The sequence below is a fragment of the Bombyx mori genome, chromosome 11 (genome assembly GCF_030269925.1).
Source record: "Bombyx mori chromosome 11, ASM3026992v2".
NCBI classification, from domain to species: Eukaryota; Metazoa; Arthropoda; class Insecta; order Lepidoptera; family Bombycidae; genus Bombyx; species Bombyx mori.
In genome coordinates, this window is record NC_085117.1 from 9925282 (window position 1) to 9943682 (window position 18401).

The 18401-nt window shown below is 34.4% G+C and overlaps 2 protein-coding genes and 1 non-coding gene across 4 annotated transcripts in view; 2 read left to right on the plus strand and 1 right to left on the minus strand.

Moving 5' to 3' along the window:
* The first annotated feature begins 261 nt into the window (after positions 1-261).
* TRNAI-UAU (transfer RNA isoleucine (anticodon UAU)) lies at positions 262-355 on the plus strand. The gene is made up of 2 exons: positions 262-299; positions 320-355. It is a non-coding gene; the product is annotated as a tRNA-Ile (tRNA).
* Positions 356-6303: 5948 nt separating this feature from the next.
* On the minus strand, positions 6304-11828 carry LOC101740071 (regulation of nuclear pre-mRNA domain-containing protein 1B). Its single transcript, XM_004931524.4, has 6 exons — positions 11385-11828; positions 10597-10833; positions 9503-9729; positions 8914-9022; positions 8558-8733; positions 6304-7142 (listed from the first exon to the last, which is right to left on the minus strand). The coding sequence occupies exons 1-6, from the start codon at positions 11533-11535 to the stop codon at positions 6996-6998; spliced, it is 1047 nt and encodes a 348-aa protein (XP_004931581.1). The 5' UTR covers positions 11536-11828; the 3' UTR covers positions 6304-6995.
* Positions 11829-17786: 5958 nt separating this feature from the next.
* LOC101739843 (C-type lectin 37Da) overlaps positions 17787-18401 on the plus strand; it is a 91292-nt gene continuing 90677 nt past the window's right edge. For both annotated transcript variants that reach the window (XR_009974276.1, XM_038013974.2), the window contains exon 1: positions 17787-18332. Coding sequence is in view for 1 of the 2 variants with exons in the window: in XM_038013974.2 (XP_037869902.1) it covers positions 18236-18332 (97 nt within the window). In the remaining variant the exon portion in view is untranslated. The remainder of the gene's footprint in view (positions 18333-18401) is intronic.

The window sequence follows — 18401 nt, forward strand, 5'->3', positions numbered from 1 at the left end:
TATGTTTTCACTAGGTATTCTTTTATTTATTTATTATTGTATTCCATCTTCGAGCCGATGAATTGCCAATGTAATGTACGCCATTATTGTCACATGCATCAGGCCATTAGTTAAATAGTTTGAGTTATTTTCAATGTTAAATGTTTGTGATGTGGCAGTACTTTTTTTAAATAAATAAATAAATAATAATCATGGTAATTATTTTAAACAATTTGATTTGACCATCAAAATAGCCCGCTCAATTAGGCATGGCAAAACGCAGCTCCAGTGGCGCAATTGGTTAGCGCACGGTACTTATAAGGCAGTGATCGTGTGAGGAATGCCGGGGTTGTGAGTTCGAGCCTCACCTGGAGCATATTTTTTAAGAAACTGATCTAATTTTAATACAATTACTACCCAATATAATATTTAAATTGTTAGTAATTATCAAAAGGATTTTATGGTATGGTATCCAGAAATTGACACGTTTTCTCAATTCGTAGAAGTAATTAAAGGCGCATACGACTGGAACCTTGAAATGTCAAACGAATCATTACAAGGATGACTTCCGGACAAACTACAGGGAACGGGGTTCGTTTGCGTAATCAAAATGAAAAAGATACTTTAAAGTGGATGTTATATGGGAAACTAATCTTAACAATGTTTACCGTTTTGACCTGCAAAAACGAACCTTTGTATTTCCTCATTTCTTAATGCATAAAATGCATTTCAAGTTTGAAATTTTCAAAAATAAGTAAGTATTTAATCAAATTCTACAGCAATTCTCGCTCAAAGGTCTGGTGCCTAGCTGACGTTTTTCCATGAAGAATTTAATAAATTGATAAGCAAAAGTGTTCTGGAAACATTATTAAGTTAGTAAATGAGTAATAAATGCTTGATAATAGTAACATATTATTTCAACAGCTCGAAGTGTAATATTTCCGTACGTACACACACGCAAGCGATACGCGATAACACCACTACACCACGCGTAAATTTAGAAACTTTAGTATTTCTAAACAATGTTGCCAGATGATTAGAACTTGCATCGTAGTTACATCGAACCGTTTCTCATACCTACATTTAAAAATTAAAATACTCATATTGAAACTAACGGCCAACCTCGTTACTGTTATGGTTTTTTTGTTTTGAAGTAAAACTTCTTTAGGCGCGTTATGAAAAATTGATGAGAGTGTTTACGATGCGCGCGCACCGTGACACAAAATTAACAGAATGAAGTTGCCCACTAAATCGCTCATTACAATACGACCGACGTAATTTGGCGAGTCTGAATATAGCCGCAGGTGAACTTTCGCGCATGTACACTCGTAAAAAAATGTGTTATTAGCATTCATTTTTTAGTAATATAAATGACAAAATTATTATTTAATATAATTCATACTAAATATTATTAAATTATGAACGTTAAATATCTTATACCTTTAAACGAGCAATTCTTGGATATTAATATTATTAGGACAATACTAATACTATTTTTCTTCATTGAGGGCAACTAACCGCTTTAAAGACAAAACAAGATGGCGTTATCAAAAAAAAAACGAGCAAATCGGTCATCATCTAGTTTATTATCAATTATTTAATATTTAAAAATAAACTTCAGAGGTGTCAAGGGACACCCGGATGGAACGAAGTTCCTTTCGATTAATTAGTGAAGGAATTGTAATTTTTTTTAAGATATAATAAATTACGGCATTATGAAGAAGAAAAAGACAATACTATGAACTAAATTACTATTGTTGAAACGCTATCTCGAGAAACTGTACTCATTACGCGGACCAATCGGATACGAGCAATGTCACGCGATAAGCGCCTACACGTTGATTGGTCAGAATGACGGATCTAAAAAGTGTCGTGACAACTTTTCGTAAGATTTTTTTCCGTCTAGCCCCCTTTCACAACGCGCGATAAGGAACTTCGTTCCAAAAAAGGAAATAAATTTAATAAAAATAAAGTATAAATTCTTACGCGCGTACATAAGTACAGGCACCCTTTTTTATTATGAAACAAGTATGACTGAGGCTACCGTGATTTATCATAATTAAATATTCGATCAACCTCAAATATGGACGACGCGATTTACATTGCCATGTCGAACCTATGTGATCTTCGGTAACCGCATAACACCAGACCCTGAGTTATATTGCTTATAAGTAGAAGAAAAAAAAAATTGCAGTATAATGGAAGTTTATAGTATAATTATTATTATACGTAAATTGGCCATGAGGAAAAAAAAACTGATTATGATGTCGGACTTATATAATTTTAAATAATGTAATGAATTATTAAAATCTTAGGAGGATTAAAACACAATATTAATGTAACAAATAGTATAATTAGTCATTCAATACATTAAATCTAGCTATGGCTACATTGTAGTCCGTGGCAGCTAAACATTCACCAGAATGGGGAACTTGCACCAAAATTTCAAACAAAAATTATTCTAAGTCAAATTGTCTTTTTACTAAATACTGAAATTATAAACTTAATTTAGAACAACAATTTTCAGTGATTTCTTACAGACATTTTGTATGAAATTAAATTTTCTATGAGTCGTCATTTTGACAATGCATAATAGTTTCATAACATCACATAGGTAATTCATACCTACAATTTTTAATGTAAATAACATTTCAAATTCGTTTTTAAATACACTGGTAAAACTACCAGGCGTCATTCAAGTTCTTTATTAGAAAAGTTACGAAAACATTATTGGAATGGTTCGCACAAAAAAACAATATTAATTCGGAATGGAAAGGAAATTTATTTATTATAAACGATACAAGCGTGTATAGATTTCACCTACTACAGTCGCTCATTTCACACCTCATGCAGCAGTCGTATGTGCAGTTAATGCCAAAACATTTCACCAGATTCTTTTCACTTCAATCACTCACAGCAAAGCAACTAAATAAGGTGCTATACCCGACATATAGTGCTTCATTTGGTGGGTATAGGTAGGTAATTACGAATTTTCCAGGATGCTTGAAAGTATTTTCGATCCTATCAACATTCTTTCGTGCTAGGTAAATTGTAAAGCGTTATTTGAGTTCATGTTTCAAAGAGTGACGTCACATATTGATGCAACTTCATGTGAGGTTTCAACTTATAATTTTAAATTATTAATGCACCTAAAAAAATAAAACTGCAAATTCCCCAATGATAGCCCTTACAATTCGTTAACTTAAAATTATATCGTGCCTCCAAACATTCATATAAGTTGCGCACAGATACACGGCCTTATAAATACGTGAACATTAAAATCGAATATCGTAGGCAATTAACCTAACCAATTCAGGGGGCAATGGGCCATTGTGCACAAAAAAACATGCGTGATTGTTGCCGGCTGACATTCTAGTGCATACAATTTTACAATGAGCATTTTTGAAATTATACTCCCTTTAGAGTATTTATTAAAACTGACCATACATTGGTTTTAGGTTGTGATAAAATTACGCGCGCCGATTTAACTCATAATTAAAGTTTTGGCGCGTTTGGGTAGACTGATCAGTGTGATCATAACGTGTGACGAATAATTATTTCTTTGTAATTATTGTATATCGGGATTTTGCGCTCTATTTTGGTATGTGTGTAATTTTATATTTCATTAATAAATGAATTGTGAATGTTATGTTGGTAAATCATTCGGTCACACCAAAGAAGTACAACTTGAGACATGCGTACGCACACTATTTATTTGAATAAATTCCCGTAACAAACAAAAACTCAGTTTTAACCATGAAAACGTTAATAATTAAAATATGTTACTGGAGTCTTTGGCAAGAATGAATTCGGTAGAATTGGTGATTCATAATACGATAGTACTAAAATAGTCATATCACATTCTACAAATTTTATTTCACTGTTTTGAAATGTAAAACGGTTCAAAATCGTGACTCATGTTTTTCATTGAGTTCACACGAATTATGAACTTACTAAAATAATAACTCATGGTTAATTTAGTAAATGAATATTTTCCGTTCACTTTAGGTTAATATGTTTTGTCTTCGAGAACAATATCATTACACCCTTTATGTAACATATGCGTACACTGCCAGCCGCGAACACTTGAAAACAACATAACCTATATACCTACGTTATTTGGAAAAACGGAAAACGCCAATATGATATTTTCCTAAAATAAATTGTTTCCGCGCCATATTACAAACGTACTAAATAATAATCAACAAATTAGCAATAAAAAAAAAACATACCTACGACGAACATTGTCACCGTTATTATTAAAAAGAAATTAAAGTAATTTTATTTATGAACACAGTACCTGGTAAATAGATTTATTTTGTTTAGTGCAAGACATACAATCACAATTTATACTATTTTTTTAAATATAATAAGCCTATTGAGTCCCCAAAATAATTGAAAGGTGTATCATTAACACACGCGACAAAATGTAAGCACATAGAGATATCGATTAACGCGGAAAGTGAGCAGGCACATCACTCGTTATTTCTAGTGATGATATATTATTAAGTCCATTGACTGTAACGTCTGTAACCACAGATGTCCATCTATAAACAGCAAGATATTGTTGGAAGACTCACCGAAATAGCGCTACTAATGTAGGAAGTGGAAATGATACGAATATCGCAGTTTTAAACAGTGAAGTGTGCTGGGTTGACATTTTTTTTATATTTCGTGACTTGTTTAGTTACCTACAAAATATTCAGTATTTAAAATCTCAACTATTTATATTAGTATTTACGTAGAAAATGTTTTTTTTTTCTTGTTAATTTTGTATCAAAATCTAATCGTTTATGGCGCTGTTTTTGAAATCATTCCACTTGCTACTATGGCGCCACCATAATTGGCTCCGTTTTAACGGACACTTTTTAACACACTGAGATGGTGCTCCTAATGCCGGCTTTTGACTATGGGATATAATAAAATATATGTTACATCTTGAGATATAGTATTTCATAGTTCGTCATACATATTGTACGAGACCTCTCACACTGTGCTATTACACCCAGACTATAAATATATTTTCGACCAAATATGCGATATTTCGAAGCAGTATATTTTACCTCATGTCCCCCGATACCGCGTCTCCCCCTGCCTCGCCCTCTGAATGGTGATGTTCGTGTGCAGACGTGTTAGCTGATGACGTATTTTGAATGTTATTTAACTTACAGTGTGAACAGCATTCACGGGATGTAATATATAGCTCAAGATGTGATATATATACCTATTACATCCCATAATCAAAAGCCGGCTTTACTTCTACCCTCAATAACCAAAGAGTGAAGATGCAGCACAGTAGGATTTTTGACTGTGTTAAAAATGCACCAAAAATATTAAGTCACAATATATCTAAATAATCTCTGAAAATATCCTACATTTAAAAAGTGCTGCAAAGTTGTGAATCAAAATAATAGAGGGTAGAATAGAACTAGGCACTCTTGTGAAACTTAAATTACAAGTGTTCCTAGACTACCTTAATGGGCCAATAAATAAAGTACATAAAGGTGTTAATTACAGTGCAAATTATTATGGCTATTCGAATGTAGCAGTGAAAGGTAGCAATGAAATATATACCAAATTACAATGTACCATAACGAACATTTTTTCTAGTGAATCCGTAAAACCAATTTTTTCATTACTAAGGTTTACACCTTTTTCGCTATTTTCGCTATCAATATTTTTAATACTTTTCCGAATTTATAAACCAAGTGGAAAAAACTTTTCATATTTTTCAATCGAGCATAAAGTCACTGTATACCAACCAGTATGGTAATGTTTCTACAATTTTTATAAATCAGAAGAAATCAAAATAAATTAGAAGAATTCATCAAGAACTGAGTATGTTCTATTATCTAAGTCTCTAGGATATGATTTCAATTTCTAAATATAAAAATTCATGCACGACAGAAAATGGCTTGACAAAAAATATATTAGGCGAACAATAGTTAAATGAAAATATTCACCAAATATTGAATAAAAACTTATGTCATATCATTGGACATAACACTCTAAAAACAATAGCATTTTGAATTTTTCATGCATAATATCAAGGATACTAATTACCTAATATTGACTAAGGAAACTAAAACAAAATTATGTTACATGTCTGTTAGCATTTGTGTTCTTAAGACAAAAATAAGACATTTATTAGTCTCTAACAAAAGCATACTTTATTTGGGTCATAATTAAATTTATCAAATAGCTTGATAAATAAGTATTGTTTCTGTTATTTTGGGTCTTTTAATATAATTATGATTATTGAAGCAATTAAAAATTATTTAAATACACCGTGATTTTTGCGAGGCGATGATTGAAACAAATTAATATTTTAAACAATTTTATTTAACATTCATATTTTTTCTTTCGTCACTCACGACCACAAAACTTCGCACTGTATGGGTCTCGCTTGAACAAAGGGAAAATCTATTAAGGAACAAAAATATAATAGTATTTCAAAGCTATTAGCTTTAGATAGACACCACTCCATATTTATCGAGGACCCGCAAACGATAAATCAAAACTCCATGTGTTTTTATCTAAAACTTCGAAAAACTACTAAATTTAAAATATACTGTTCTAACATAAAATAAATGAAATATGTATATTCCTTGGTTGTGATTTTGTGTAAAAACCACTTCCTTATTCGTTCTATTGATTTTTACCCACAAAAAGCAAAGACAATATATGTAAGCATGAGTTGTGTTTAAATTTAATGTCAGAATACTAAACATGTTGTACTGAGTTACCATCAAAAGTCACGTCTGGTATATTATTCCTATTTTAACATATTGCAATCCCATTGAAAATAATATAATTATACGTTTAATATTTACGCCATGCGTATTCAGCTACGATTCTACGTACGCTTTAAGCTAATTTTGTACACGTACTGCCCATAATTAAATACTGTTGTGGTAGGTGCATGTGTGTACATAACCGTTTGCCATAACAGTTGACATTTATCGGAACTGTCAAATGTTTTTTTTTAATCACGGTGTATTAAAATCCAATATTTCTCAGACACTGAACAGGTCGCCGGCGGAGGGAAGGGGCGCGAGGCCTCCGGTTACGTCCGGTAAGCGAGACACGTCAGGGAGGTTCTCAATATGATGCTTCACTTCGGCTTTGACTGCATATATTTTTTGGAGTTTCACATTGTATTCCTGAAAAATAAATCAAACAGCTTGTTCCCATAGTAATGACTCACGATCACCACAATTCTAAACCTTTAGACTTTTTATTGCAAAAGCTTAACTCAGTGTCATGAGTTACTATGGTCATAAGTATTTTATTAATAAAAGTGGGGTAGCCGAGAAATTAGTACACACCTTTTACTAATAAGTCTCAATGTCACAGAAGTGAGTGCACAGAAATGTATACGGTACAAACTCGATAGGAAACGTTTACTTAGTTTAGTCAATACAAGCATTTGTTTCTGTTAATGCATTGACGAGTGAACGATCTTACGACCCATCAGGTGTTAAGTAGTTACCAGGGCCCATAGACATAAAACCAAAATAATACTGTGTATGAACTATGATCATGATGATATCATGATTTAAGATCCTATCCATAGGGAACCTTTTAAGATTAAAATTGTCTATTTTCCTTGTTCTATTTTTAGATATACAGCAAATACATTTTATGAGTAAAATAAACCAGCCTTCCTTAAATTTCGTTAAAAAGCTCAAGTCTGATTTTGGAAGGTGAAAACGAGAATACAATATTTAGATAGGTACTTTTACTCGAAACTACAACCGTCACTTTCATGCATTATTCATAGAGGATTGAAGATGGTGATGTATCATAATTATCCGGAACTTATTCTCCTAAATTCTCAGCTCTTACATTTCTTTCAAAGGGATTATTAATATATATTCCTGTTAATGTGTATAAGAGCATAATTATTATGATAGAATTAGCTTCGATAATATGGAACTAAAGTTATATTCATATATAACTAAAGTTACATATAGAAATATTTGTAACCAGTAAGATGAGCTCCCACTTGCACGTGTACTAACTAGGTCTAATATTCATTTATTCAGATAAGGAAACATGTTCATTGTCATCTTTGTATTACTGGAGCAAATTGAAAGATATTATTGCCTTAATAGGCAGACAAGCTTATAGCCCTCCACATGCTCAGCTTCAGTAGAATGTAATTTGGTGATAAAACCGAGATGAAAACAACAAACAATTCCACAAAGCACTCCCCATGGCATATACAATACAGATCACGGAGAGCGCCGAAGCCCCTCTGTAAACCCAGAGATTCTAAATCATCTGTTCATTCTTATTTGTATTAACGAATAACAAACAAAGACTTGAAATATTATGTTGCAAATTTCAGTGAAATTTGTGCAAAAAGTGAGATGTTGAAATATTAAGTTAGGAATGGCAATGTCTCTCAATGTTTTTTTTTTTTCTGAAAATTATGTGTAGGTAGGTAATGTAGGTAGTGCATTCATACATGCTTCTAGCTGCTCACAACATAACTGGCATGGTGGAACATTGCAGTTAAGCAGGTTAATAATCTCCAAACATGAGCTCATTATCAGAAAAACAGTTATCTTACCTCTAATCTAGTTTCTGCCTGTTTAGCAAGGTCCCGCTGTGCTTGTGCAAAGTCCCTTAACATTCCAGCCACTTTCCTTCTCTTCTCTAACTCTTCAGTTAGCCTCAAGTTATACTCAGCTAGTAATTCTACTGCTGAATTCACTACTGCACTTAGGCTCAGGGCAGATTCTTTATCTGAAATAATTTCAATAGTAAATTTGGTAGTTGAATTCATTATTGTATTATCTAGACTGCTTCATATCTGAATATAATTCAAATTTATGTCTTTTAAAGCTTTTCTAATCTTTACAAGTAAAGTGAACTGAAAATATGTAATTTAATTAAATGAATTGAATGTAAAAATAGGAAATTTACCTTCTAATTTAGATAATAACTGAACTTCAGAGACCTCAGGAGGCAGAGATGCAATACGTTCTCTGACAGCTTCATCACTGGATGCACTTGATTCTAATTCTAAAAGAGCCTGAAAGTAATGAAAAGAATATAAAGAAGTTAAGAGCCGTTTAGATGGATAGAGTTATTGAAGTCGAATATGTTACAAGTCTCAATTCTCTTCAATGGGGGACACAATCACCTCACTATTCATTATTGATTTTTGAAATAAATAAAACTCATAGGTTTTTTTTTTTAAATACATATCACTAATGTTTCCATCATGGTGGTCACCAACCCTATCCCTTTATATTTTGTCAACCAGATCCTTATCCTGCAGTCAGTAAAGCAAGCCTGAACCAGAAGATAATTCAAGTATTTTTTATTATTGTATATGTAGTGAGTTTATATTTCTATTGTTATATAATTTAATTTATATTTGGAAAAAGGGCAAGACTTGAGTTTTTACAGTCTTCTGTGGTAAAGTCACTTTGATTTAAAAGCAGTTATGAAAGGCTGTCTTAGATGGAAAAAACCTTTGCTTCTTTAATTAATTTTTAGTGAAAATTACCTTAATCAACTCTTCAGGCTCTGGTGGGTCTCCAGGAGGTGTTTTAGGACTCAACGTCGTATGGGTTTCTATTTGCCCGTCAACTTCAACTTTTGTCTCGCTTCTTCTTCGTTCAGTCTTAGATCTAGATTCTATTTTATGTTTTTTGGTAGACTCCTTAAGTTCTGTATCAGTCGATTTACGTTTGCTAACTTTGCTCGGAGTGACGGGTGCTTCGATGCCAGCAACTAAAGTTACATTTAAGTTAATTCACAAGTTTACTTGAACTTCTAATAAATGAGTATTGGACAGTATATAAAACTGTGTTTGCACACAAACAAATATCAATTCAGTTTTAATTAATGTGTGCTAGTTTATTTTTTATGAAGATCTGTAAAAAACTCATGGCTCGTCTAGTGTTAAGTGGTTGCAGGAGTACATAGATAACTCAATGTAAATAAAAATGTTAAGTTGTAGTCAAAATTCTAATGTACAATAACTGTTCTACTCTTCAAAACCGAATGCATGACTATTTTAGTGCAGAAATAGACAAGATGTTACCTATGCCTATGCGAGCATAGAATATGCCCCACCACCAGCATTTACATAAATGTATAAATTATGCAATTTAATTTTTATTACACAATATACTTCCTTCATCATGGCTGATGTTACTAAGCACCCAAATATTTTCTTAAAATAACTTTGTCCCTCCCTGACAGATTTCAACACCAAATAATTGCCTTGCTTGATATAGATACTTTAGGTAATTTATTCTTAAGCCACAAAGACTTCAAAACTGTTCTTCGTATTTTATAAAATGGGTGTTATCATTTCATGGTTCAGTAACATGAACACTTATATGTTTTCACTAATTAAAGGCGTCTAGTAGTAAGAGGTTATCAGAGTCCATAGAGATAACATAAATACCATCATCTTCTTTGTGACATATGCTTGGTGTTATTTATATTTTACAGAATCATACCAAAATCTTTTATATATTATTTTTTTGTAATAATTTGATATATTGATAAAGAACTCCATTCAGACACCACAAGTAAATAAGAGCAGTAGACCTAATAATAACAATGAGAAAGTAAAAATTCATTACTTACTAGCATCTTTAAAGTCCTTAATTTTTTCTGCATCATATACACCTCTTTCTTCCCATATCTTCAATATTCTATGCAAGGAATGCTTTGTTTTAGATTCCATTCCAGTTTTGGCCATATGTTGAAATGATTCTACAAGAACTTCCCCAAACTCCTTTCCATATTCAGGTCCCTTTTTCTTACTGTTTTGTATTACATCATTAGCAAGATACATGAATGTGAGTTGTTTACTGTCTTTGGCTGTTGAAAAGTTTAATTTGATTTCTTTAATTTACAGTTGAACTAGAAAAATCGAATTGCCGTCTCTATTTCTTATTGTGTGACTTGTAAGCATTTTGATAACGCTCATATTGAAATAAGCAAAACAATAATAAAGCTAACGAAAAAATCGACAGAGATCACATTATATTTTGGCAGTTTCTGCATATTAGGTTTGTTATTGCAATGCATGACAAGAAAACACGTTGAAACTAAGTATACTGCGGTTATTCCATTTAAGTTTGTCGATTGATACAAAATATTTTTAATTCTAATTTTCTTCAATGAAAACTTTACAGAATGGAGTTTACGTGATTTTGTCTGAAGCAAAGACAGCAGTAAAGATTCAGTAGTCTCGAAATCAGGCAAATAATCAGGACGGTAGTCTAGATTATTCTAAAACTTGGTTACGAAATGGTTAATCGTTTTGCGGTGCATTATTTAACACGAGGTAAAATACTGAATAAAAAATTAAAAGCTAATCCCATTTAATTATGCCATTTAAAACACTGTTTATGTAGGAAGTTCTTTACCTTTAAGTAATTCTTTTAGCCAAGTTTTAACAACGGCAGCGTGGTGTTTTCTATGATGAATTAACCACAAAGATAATGTTTGAATACTTTGTTGACTAGAATTTAAATCTTGAAGTTTCCGCACCAATGCATTTTCAGTAAATCCAGCCATAGTTTATCAGTCAGTCTTTATTAAAATCAAAATAATAACCAAGAATCACAAATAGCACTTAGGTATAGCCGTATAACGCCATATTGTACTTGTATTTTGATGTTTGTAAATTGTCAGCTGTCAAATTAAGTTTTAACTTTTTTCAGTGCATTATAATTTATGGCTCTTCTAGACAATCTAATATTATTAGACAAGCTAATAATCTTCGAAGAACTTCTTTATGAAAAAGCAGTATTTATTGATACTTCAATACACTTTTTTGAATAAGTCCACCGATAGCGTCTCTTTTACACAATTCCACAGAACCAAACACTTAATAGACTTTGGCACTTCTAACGTTTAGTCGTTTACTATATATATTTAAAAAGTTTAAATTGAAAAAAATTAACAACTCATCGATATGACTCTTTAACGTGAAGACGAGATATGAGGTTTATTGAGGTATTACTGGTGGTAGGACCTCTTGTGAGTCCGCGCGGGTGGGTACCACCACCCTGCCTATTTCTGCCGTGAATTACTGCTGTAATGCGTTTCGGTTTGAAGGGTTGTAACTGTACCTGAGACCTTAGAACTTATATCTCAAGGTGGGTGGCGCATTTACGTTGTGGATGTCTATGGGCTCCAGTAACCACTTAACACCAGGTGGGCTGTGAGGTCGTCCGCCCATCTAAGCAATAAAAAAAAGGTTGTATAAATTGTTTTGTTATTTTAGTGCTTCTTGAGGTTTAAATGTGTAGTGGCGGTGATTCATTCACTGTTTAGCATTTTTGAGAATGCACAAGTGTCGAAAATGAAACAAAGTAGCCAGACGTGATTTTTCGAGTTCTACTGAAGAACACACTAGTTTAGTAAATTCACAACATTTTCATTTCATCTCATCTCATTTCATTTCATTTTAATTGATTACAATCTCAAATATATCAACTTCACCTCATTCTGAGCTGTATCATTATTTGACGTGACAACGTCTTATAATTCGATGGAGCCGGCTGCACGCACGAAAAATCATGACTCATGCGGCGTTACCTCGCTCTGAGGCGCCTTAAATGGAAGGCTTGAAGTGCAAGCGAGAGCGCGCAACGAGCGACAAAGAGGCACAATCGGCCTCCACGTTGACACCTCCTACTTGAGTGAGCGATGCATCCGCGTGGACAGCTGCTATACAATAATACATTTACATGTTTTCGTCAAGTACGAAGTTCAGTGAAAAGTGAATGTGGTGTCAATTGTTTATAGCAACGATAATTGCGATAATTGAAAAATGAAACCATTCCATCAGTATTTTTTTATGAAGTTGTCACGTTCAACTATCGTCAGTAAACCAACTTTACAGACAACCGATTTTTTTATCTAACAGAATATGTGTTTTAATATTTATTATATTTTTTAAATTCGCACTGAAAGTGGCAACAATGATATCACAAGAAACTGTGTGCTTAGTACGAGTAAATTTCTATGCAGTTGAAACGTTTAGCTACGTTTGCCGCTAGGGGCGCTATTCCAACTGCATACAAATTTGAGTTAACTTTTACGCTATCGAGAACGTTAAAAAACTCGCACTAAGCACACTGAATGCCTTATAAAGAAAGAAGAAGTAGAAAAGGTAGTTAGGAAAGAGGTACTTGGCTCAGCTATGCTCCTGCAGTTTTTGATATCTATGAGCATCAGTGCGTGCTCCTCAGCAGATGGGCCTCTACTCGTCTGGATACGGGATACAAGGATACGATCGATCTGATTACTGGTAGTTACCGTCGCCTACTAAGAGTAGCTTTTTAAAGGACACCTGCGTCCAAGTTTGTAGGTTGGGATTAGACGGCTACGCACCTCTCAACGTGTGTGGTATTCGTGTCATGTAGTCAAGCTCGGATGACCAATTAACATCACGACACATAAAGAAAATAAACATATAATTGTTAGAACAAGAGTTTTTCAGGACTGAAGGTTTGCCAGGTGCCCACTAAAATTTGACAGTCGTGTGTTCAGTAAAAAAATCGAATATTATCTAAAATATTATGATATTTCGTTTCACTTATAAGTCTGAGAAAATAAATTAATAATCGTAACAACAATAATACTAAAATAGTTTAATAAAGACCAAATCCACAAAAATTAAAATTTGTGTAATTACAGGCAGTAGGACGTCTTGTCAGTCCGCACGGGTAGGTATCACCACTCTGCCTATTTCTGCCGTGTAACAGTAATGCGTTTCGTCTTAAAGGGTGGGGCGGCCGATGTACCTAAAAACAGAGACTTTAGAACTCATATCATGTAGATGGCGGCATTTACATTGTTGATTTCTATGGACTCCGGTAAGCAATAACACCAAGTGGACAATGAGCTCGTCGGACCCAACATAAAAAAAACTGATGCGCGTGCAACTTGGTTGTCGTGACAGAAGTGAAACTTCAACGTACTTCGAGATTATAACATTAACTTAGAAAGAAGTTATTGCCGGTATTCGATGATTGCTTTTTTTTCCTACCTAAGCTGATGGTTTAGAGACCATGTCAGTTTCACCGAGCTAAAGATGACTACCGAACGCGTCCTTTTATTTAACCGGTCTCTGTAAATATTTTAATAACTAAACTGTTCACACCACTTACAATGTAATAGTTTATATGAAATCCAATAGATGTCTCACTAAGCTAAACGACTTAACTTTGTCTTTTCCCTCTCTCCACGGTCGAGTGATTCTCGAGACGCTCTGTCTATTTTCTCACTCTCGCTCTTCCTAAATTATATTTTTTCTTTCTAACCGTAACGAATTTGTTGCGAGTTCAATGTTACTCTCAACTTGCTTAAAGAAGTTTAACTTAAAAAAAAAACAAAAAAAAACGTGCCTATTTACACATCTCTATTAAATAAAATGAAGACCTTGAATAAGTTTTGAAGACAAATTGCACCTTGTGCGACCTCTAAATTGGGTAATAATGAGCAGGATTTCTAAAATACCAACCTAACTATTGTGATAAAAACTCGTTAAATAACTAGTCAGGTCATAAGTATTGTCACACAGTAAAAACTTTTCTTTTAGAATGCTGGCCACAAAAAAGTTTATTGAATTCGAATTTCGAATTGTTCATGAAAATAAAAATGTATACTTTTAGAATTTTACTCATTTTTAAATATGGAGTGGACGCTTAAAGAAGACCGTGTTGCAGTTATTGCGTTGCATCGTTGCGGTTACGCGCCAATTCAAATTTTTAACATACTGAAAATTTTGAATATAACCAAAAGATTCGTTTATCGTACCATCAAACGATACAATGAAGACTCTAGTGTAGATGACAGGTCAAGAAGTGGTCGCCCTCGGTCTGTTAGGACTCCAGCAGTGATAAAAGCTGTGAAGGCGCGAATTCAAAGAAATCCCAAACGTAAGCAGAAATTGTTGGCTCTTCAGATGGGGTTAAGCAGAACCACGGTGAAAAGGGTGTTAAATGAAGACTTAGGGCTTCGGGCATATCGAAGAAAAACAGGACATCGTTTGAATGCTCGTCTAATGGACCTGAGACTGAAGAGATGCCGCGCTTTGTTGAAGCGGTACGCGGGAAAAATATATCGGGAAATTCTTTTTTCGGATGAAAAAATTTTTACCGTAGAAGAGAGCTACAACAAACAAAATGATAAGGTGTACGCACACAGTAGTGAAGAAGCGAGCAACCGTATTCCGCGTGTCCAACGAGGTCATTTTCCAACCTCGCTCATGGTATGGTTGGGAGTTTCTTATTGGGGCTTAACAGAGGTACATTTTTGTGAGAAAGGTGTAAAAACGAATGCAGTTGTGTATCAAAATACAGTCCTGACGAACCTGTTTCTCATACCATGTTCAATAACAGGCACTGGGTATTCCAACAAGATTCGGCGCCAGCTCATAGAGCGAAGAGCACACAAGACTGGCTGGCGGCGCGTGAAATCGACTTCATCCGGCACGAAGACTGGCCCTCCTCCAGTCCAGATTTGAATCCGTTAGATTACAAGATATGGCAACACTTGGAGGAAAAGGCGTGCTCAAAGCCTCATCCCAATTTGGAGTCACTCAAGACATCCTTGATTAAGGCAGCCGCCGATATTGACATGGACCTCGTTCGTGCTGCGATAGACGACTGGCCACGCAGATTGAAGGCCTGTATTCAAAGTCACGGAGGCCATTTTGAATAAACTTTAGTGTCATAAGAATCTATGTTTTGTTAAGTTCATTTTGGTATATAAATGGTTACATAATGAATAAACTTGTTTCAATTATTTTACATTAAACATGTGACAGAATTTATGACCTGACTAGGTACATACATATATGTATACCTAATAATGTAAAATGCGACTGCCATGCCAAAATAATTATAGTCTTACGCGTTAAGTAAGAAAGTTATGTCGGAATAATGAAACTCATATTCATACATAATCCCATCCCACTCCATTTTGGGAAATTAGGTATTAATGAGCGGGATGTTGTAGGTACCAACCTACGTCGACCACAACAGTCATGTTTTTAATTATTGTACCTTTAAATAAATATTTAATTACTGGGAACAAATCACGCACGGTCATCTGGCCCCAATTTACAATTCCCTGTGTTATGAGTACAAGAGACTGATATACTATACATACCTGTCTACGTTTAAATATATATGTACATCTATAGATAATAAACACTCAGGCAAAGAGCAAACAAACCAACACACTATGTTCATCACACTATGTTTGTCTGATGCGAGAAGTGAACACACGACCCTCGGCACAACAGTCAGGGCCGGTAACTACTGCACCATCGAGTCATTCGAAGTCATTTATTATTATATTTAACGACTTTTTACCACAATTGTTAATTTTAGTGAGTTCCCGATGTTTCATCGTTGTTAAAAGCGTCACAGGTCCACTGAAGACTACGGGTGAGATGGTAGGAGCAGACGAATCTGGCTAGTCTCTTTCTAGTCCGGTTTTGGGTGGTACTACTGGAACTCGATGGAACCTAATACTGGATTCTATTCTATTCTATTCTATTAATATTCTATTCTATTCTCAAGGTGTGTGGCGCATTTACGTTGTAGATGTCTATGGGCTCCAGTAACCACTTAATACCAGGTGGGCTGTGAGCTCGTCCACACATCTAAGCAATAAAAAAAAAAAAAAAAAAAACTTGATAGCCTGAAGCCGTCGGTTAAACCTTTGAATAAGTTCAAAGTTCAGTACCGTTAATAATATACCTGTAGCTTATGAAACTCGATCCACGGCCTTAGTTCGGACCATAGTACCTAACTTTTTTTTTCTTTTTCTTTTCCCTACCTAGTCCAGTAGCCTCGAGGGGCTATTCTAGATTCACCGAGCTAGTAGGTGAACTCAGTGCTCAAGTCGAGAGTGTTGCAAACACTGGCCCTAGCAAGAGCAGGATCGCAGAATCTACCACCGGATCGGAAACGCGACCCACTGAGAAGATCCGGCGAGAAACTCAGTGGGCTGAGTCTATGCGTTCATTTTCTCGTCGAGCCCTTCGTCGCCAGTACCAGGTTCGGCGAGGACGGTGACCGGTGCTTGAGGTACCTAAAAGCACCGTTAATGGATCCGAGGATTCGTAATGACGTGTTTAGGGCGACGTCGACTGTTTACCATTCATTCCACCGGATCGGGTATGGTACCTATACTAATAGCAAATTTATACATTATGAACTTAATTTTTTTGTTCAAAGACCCCGAATCGTTTGTTTATTTGAGAAGACAACAACACAGAGAAAGCACACTTCTACTTTCTGAAGTAGGTAATAGCGGAAGTTTAAATTAGTAGCTTTGCGGAGCTTACTAGATGGCAGGTGAAGCAGCAGGAACCCAGACAACGGGAAGATTCTGTTTGACTTCGTGGTTGAATTGCGGATACCTTCTTTACACAATTAATTTTATAAACACTATAATTATTCAACGGGTGTTTCGCACGATTTTCACATTTAATTAATTCTCATCACTTGCAACAGCGCTGAAATAGCTATCTATGATTATCTAATACTGTATATAATGTAGATAGCCGAGATAAACAAAAACAGTACCCAAAAAGTATTTATTCTTTTTTTTGGAACTTAACTATAACTTGGGTATAATAACACAGCTTTATCAGTTTTTTTTTTACTTAAATAGTTTCACAGATTTGCGTGTGAACAAAAAATATGTAAATGCCGCTGTGGAGACAAACGCATATCATTATGTTGTATTCTAAATTATTGCAAGCTATTTGCGTTTTGATGTGTGACAAGACTTAGTTTACTATAAAAGGCTCCGTGGTTCGAACTTTAGTTTTATAAAAAAAAATTATTATCAATACACTGTTTGTAATATTGACGCAAAAACCAAGATGCGTTTAAATAAGAAGAAACTTTTTCGAGTTCTTGTGACGCATAATATAATTGCCGAAGATGGCAAGGTGTTTTATGGCATCGACCGGTCCGCGGTTATGTTATTCTTTCTCTACATAGTCCGTGCGCCCGCACAGCCTCCGTTCAGTGTACAAGCCAAAGGCCGCGCAGCACGCGCTCCAACGATACCGCGGTCGAAGATAACCGCGAAAGAATGACATCGAAATTCTAAATTCGAACATCAGAATAACCAAAAAGTTTTTTTAATTTATTAATAATTTTTTTCTAAATTTTAATCGTATAGTTGTCTATTGTCAGTGTCTATTTATTTATTTTAATTTTAATTCAAAGGTGCTATAAAAATGTATCTATTTTCGAAAAACGTACCAAGTGTGATCTTCGTTTCGTTATTTTTGTTGGCTAACGCTCAACGGACATCGAACAATAATCGAGATCTCGGTAAGTGAAACGGTTATTAAATTCCAAATTCGAAAGCCTCATTGAATTTAAAAAAAAATACCGCTTTGA

What these genes read in the sequence shown, in the direction of transcription:
- LOC101740071 (XM_004931524.4), bottom strand. Translation starts at nt 11,535, where the DNA reads ATGGCTGGATTTACTGAAAATGCATTGGTGCGGAAACTTCAAGATTTA. An exon ending in AGCCTGAAGAGTTGATTAAG is followed by an intron (nt 9,023 to 9,502) that starts GTAATTTTCACT and finishes CATTACTTTCAG; the next exon opens with GCTCTTTTAGAATTAGAATC. An exon ending in GTTATTATCTAAATTAGAAG is followed by an intron (nt 8,734 to 8,913) that starts GTAAATTTCCTA and finishes AAATTATTTCAG; the next exon opens with ATAAAGAATCTGCCCTGAGC.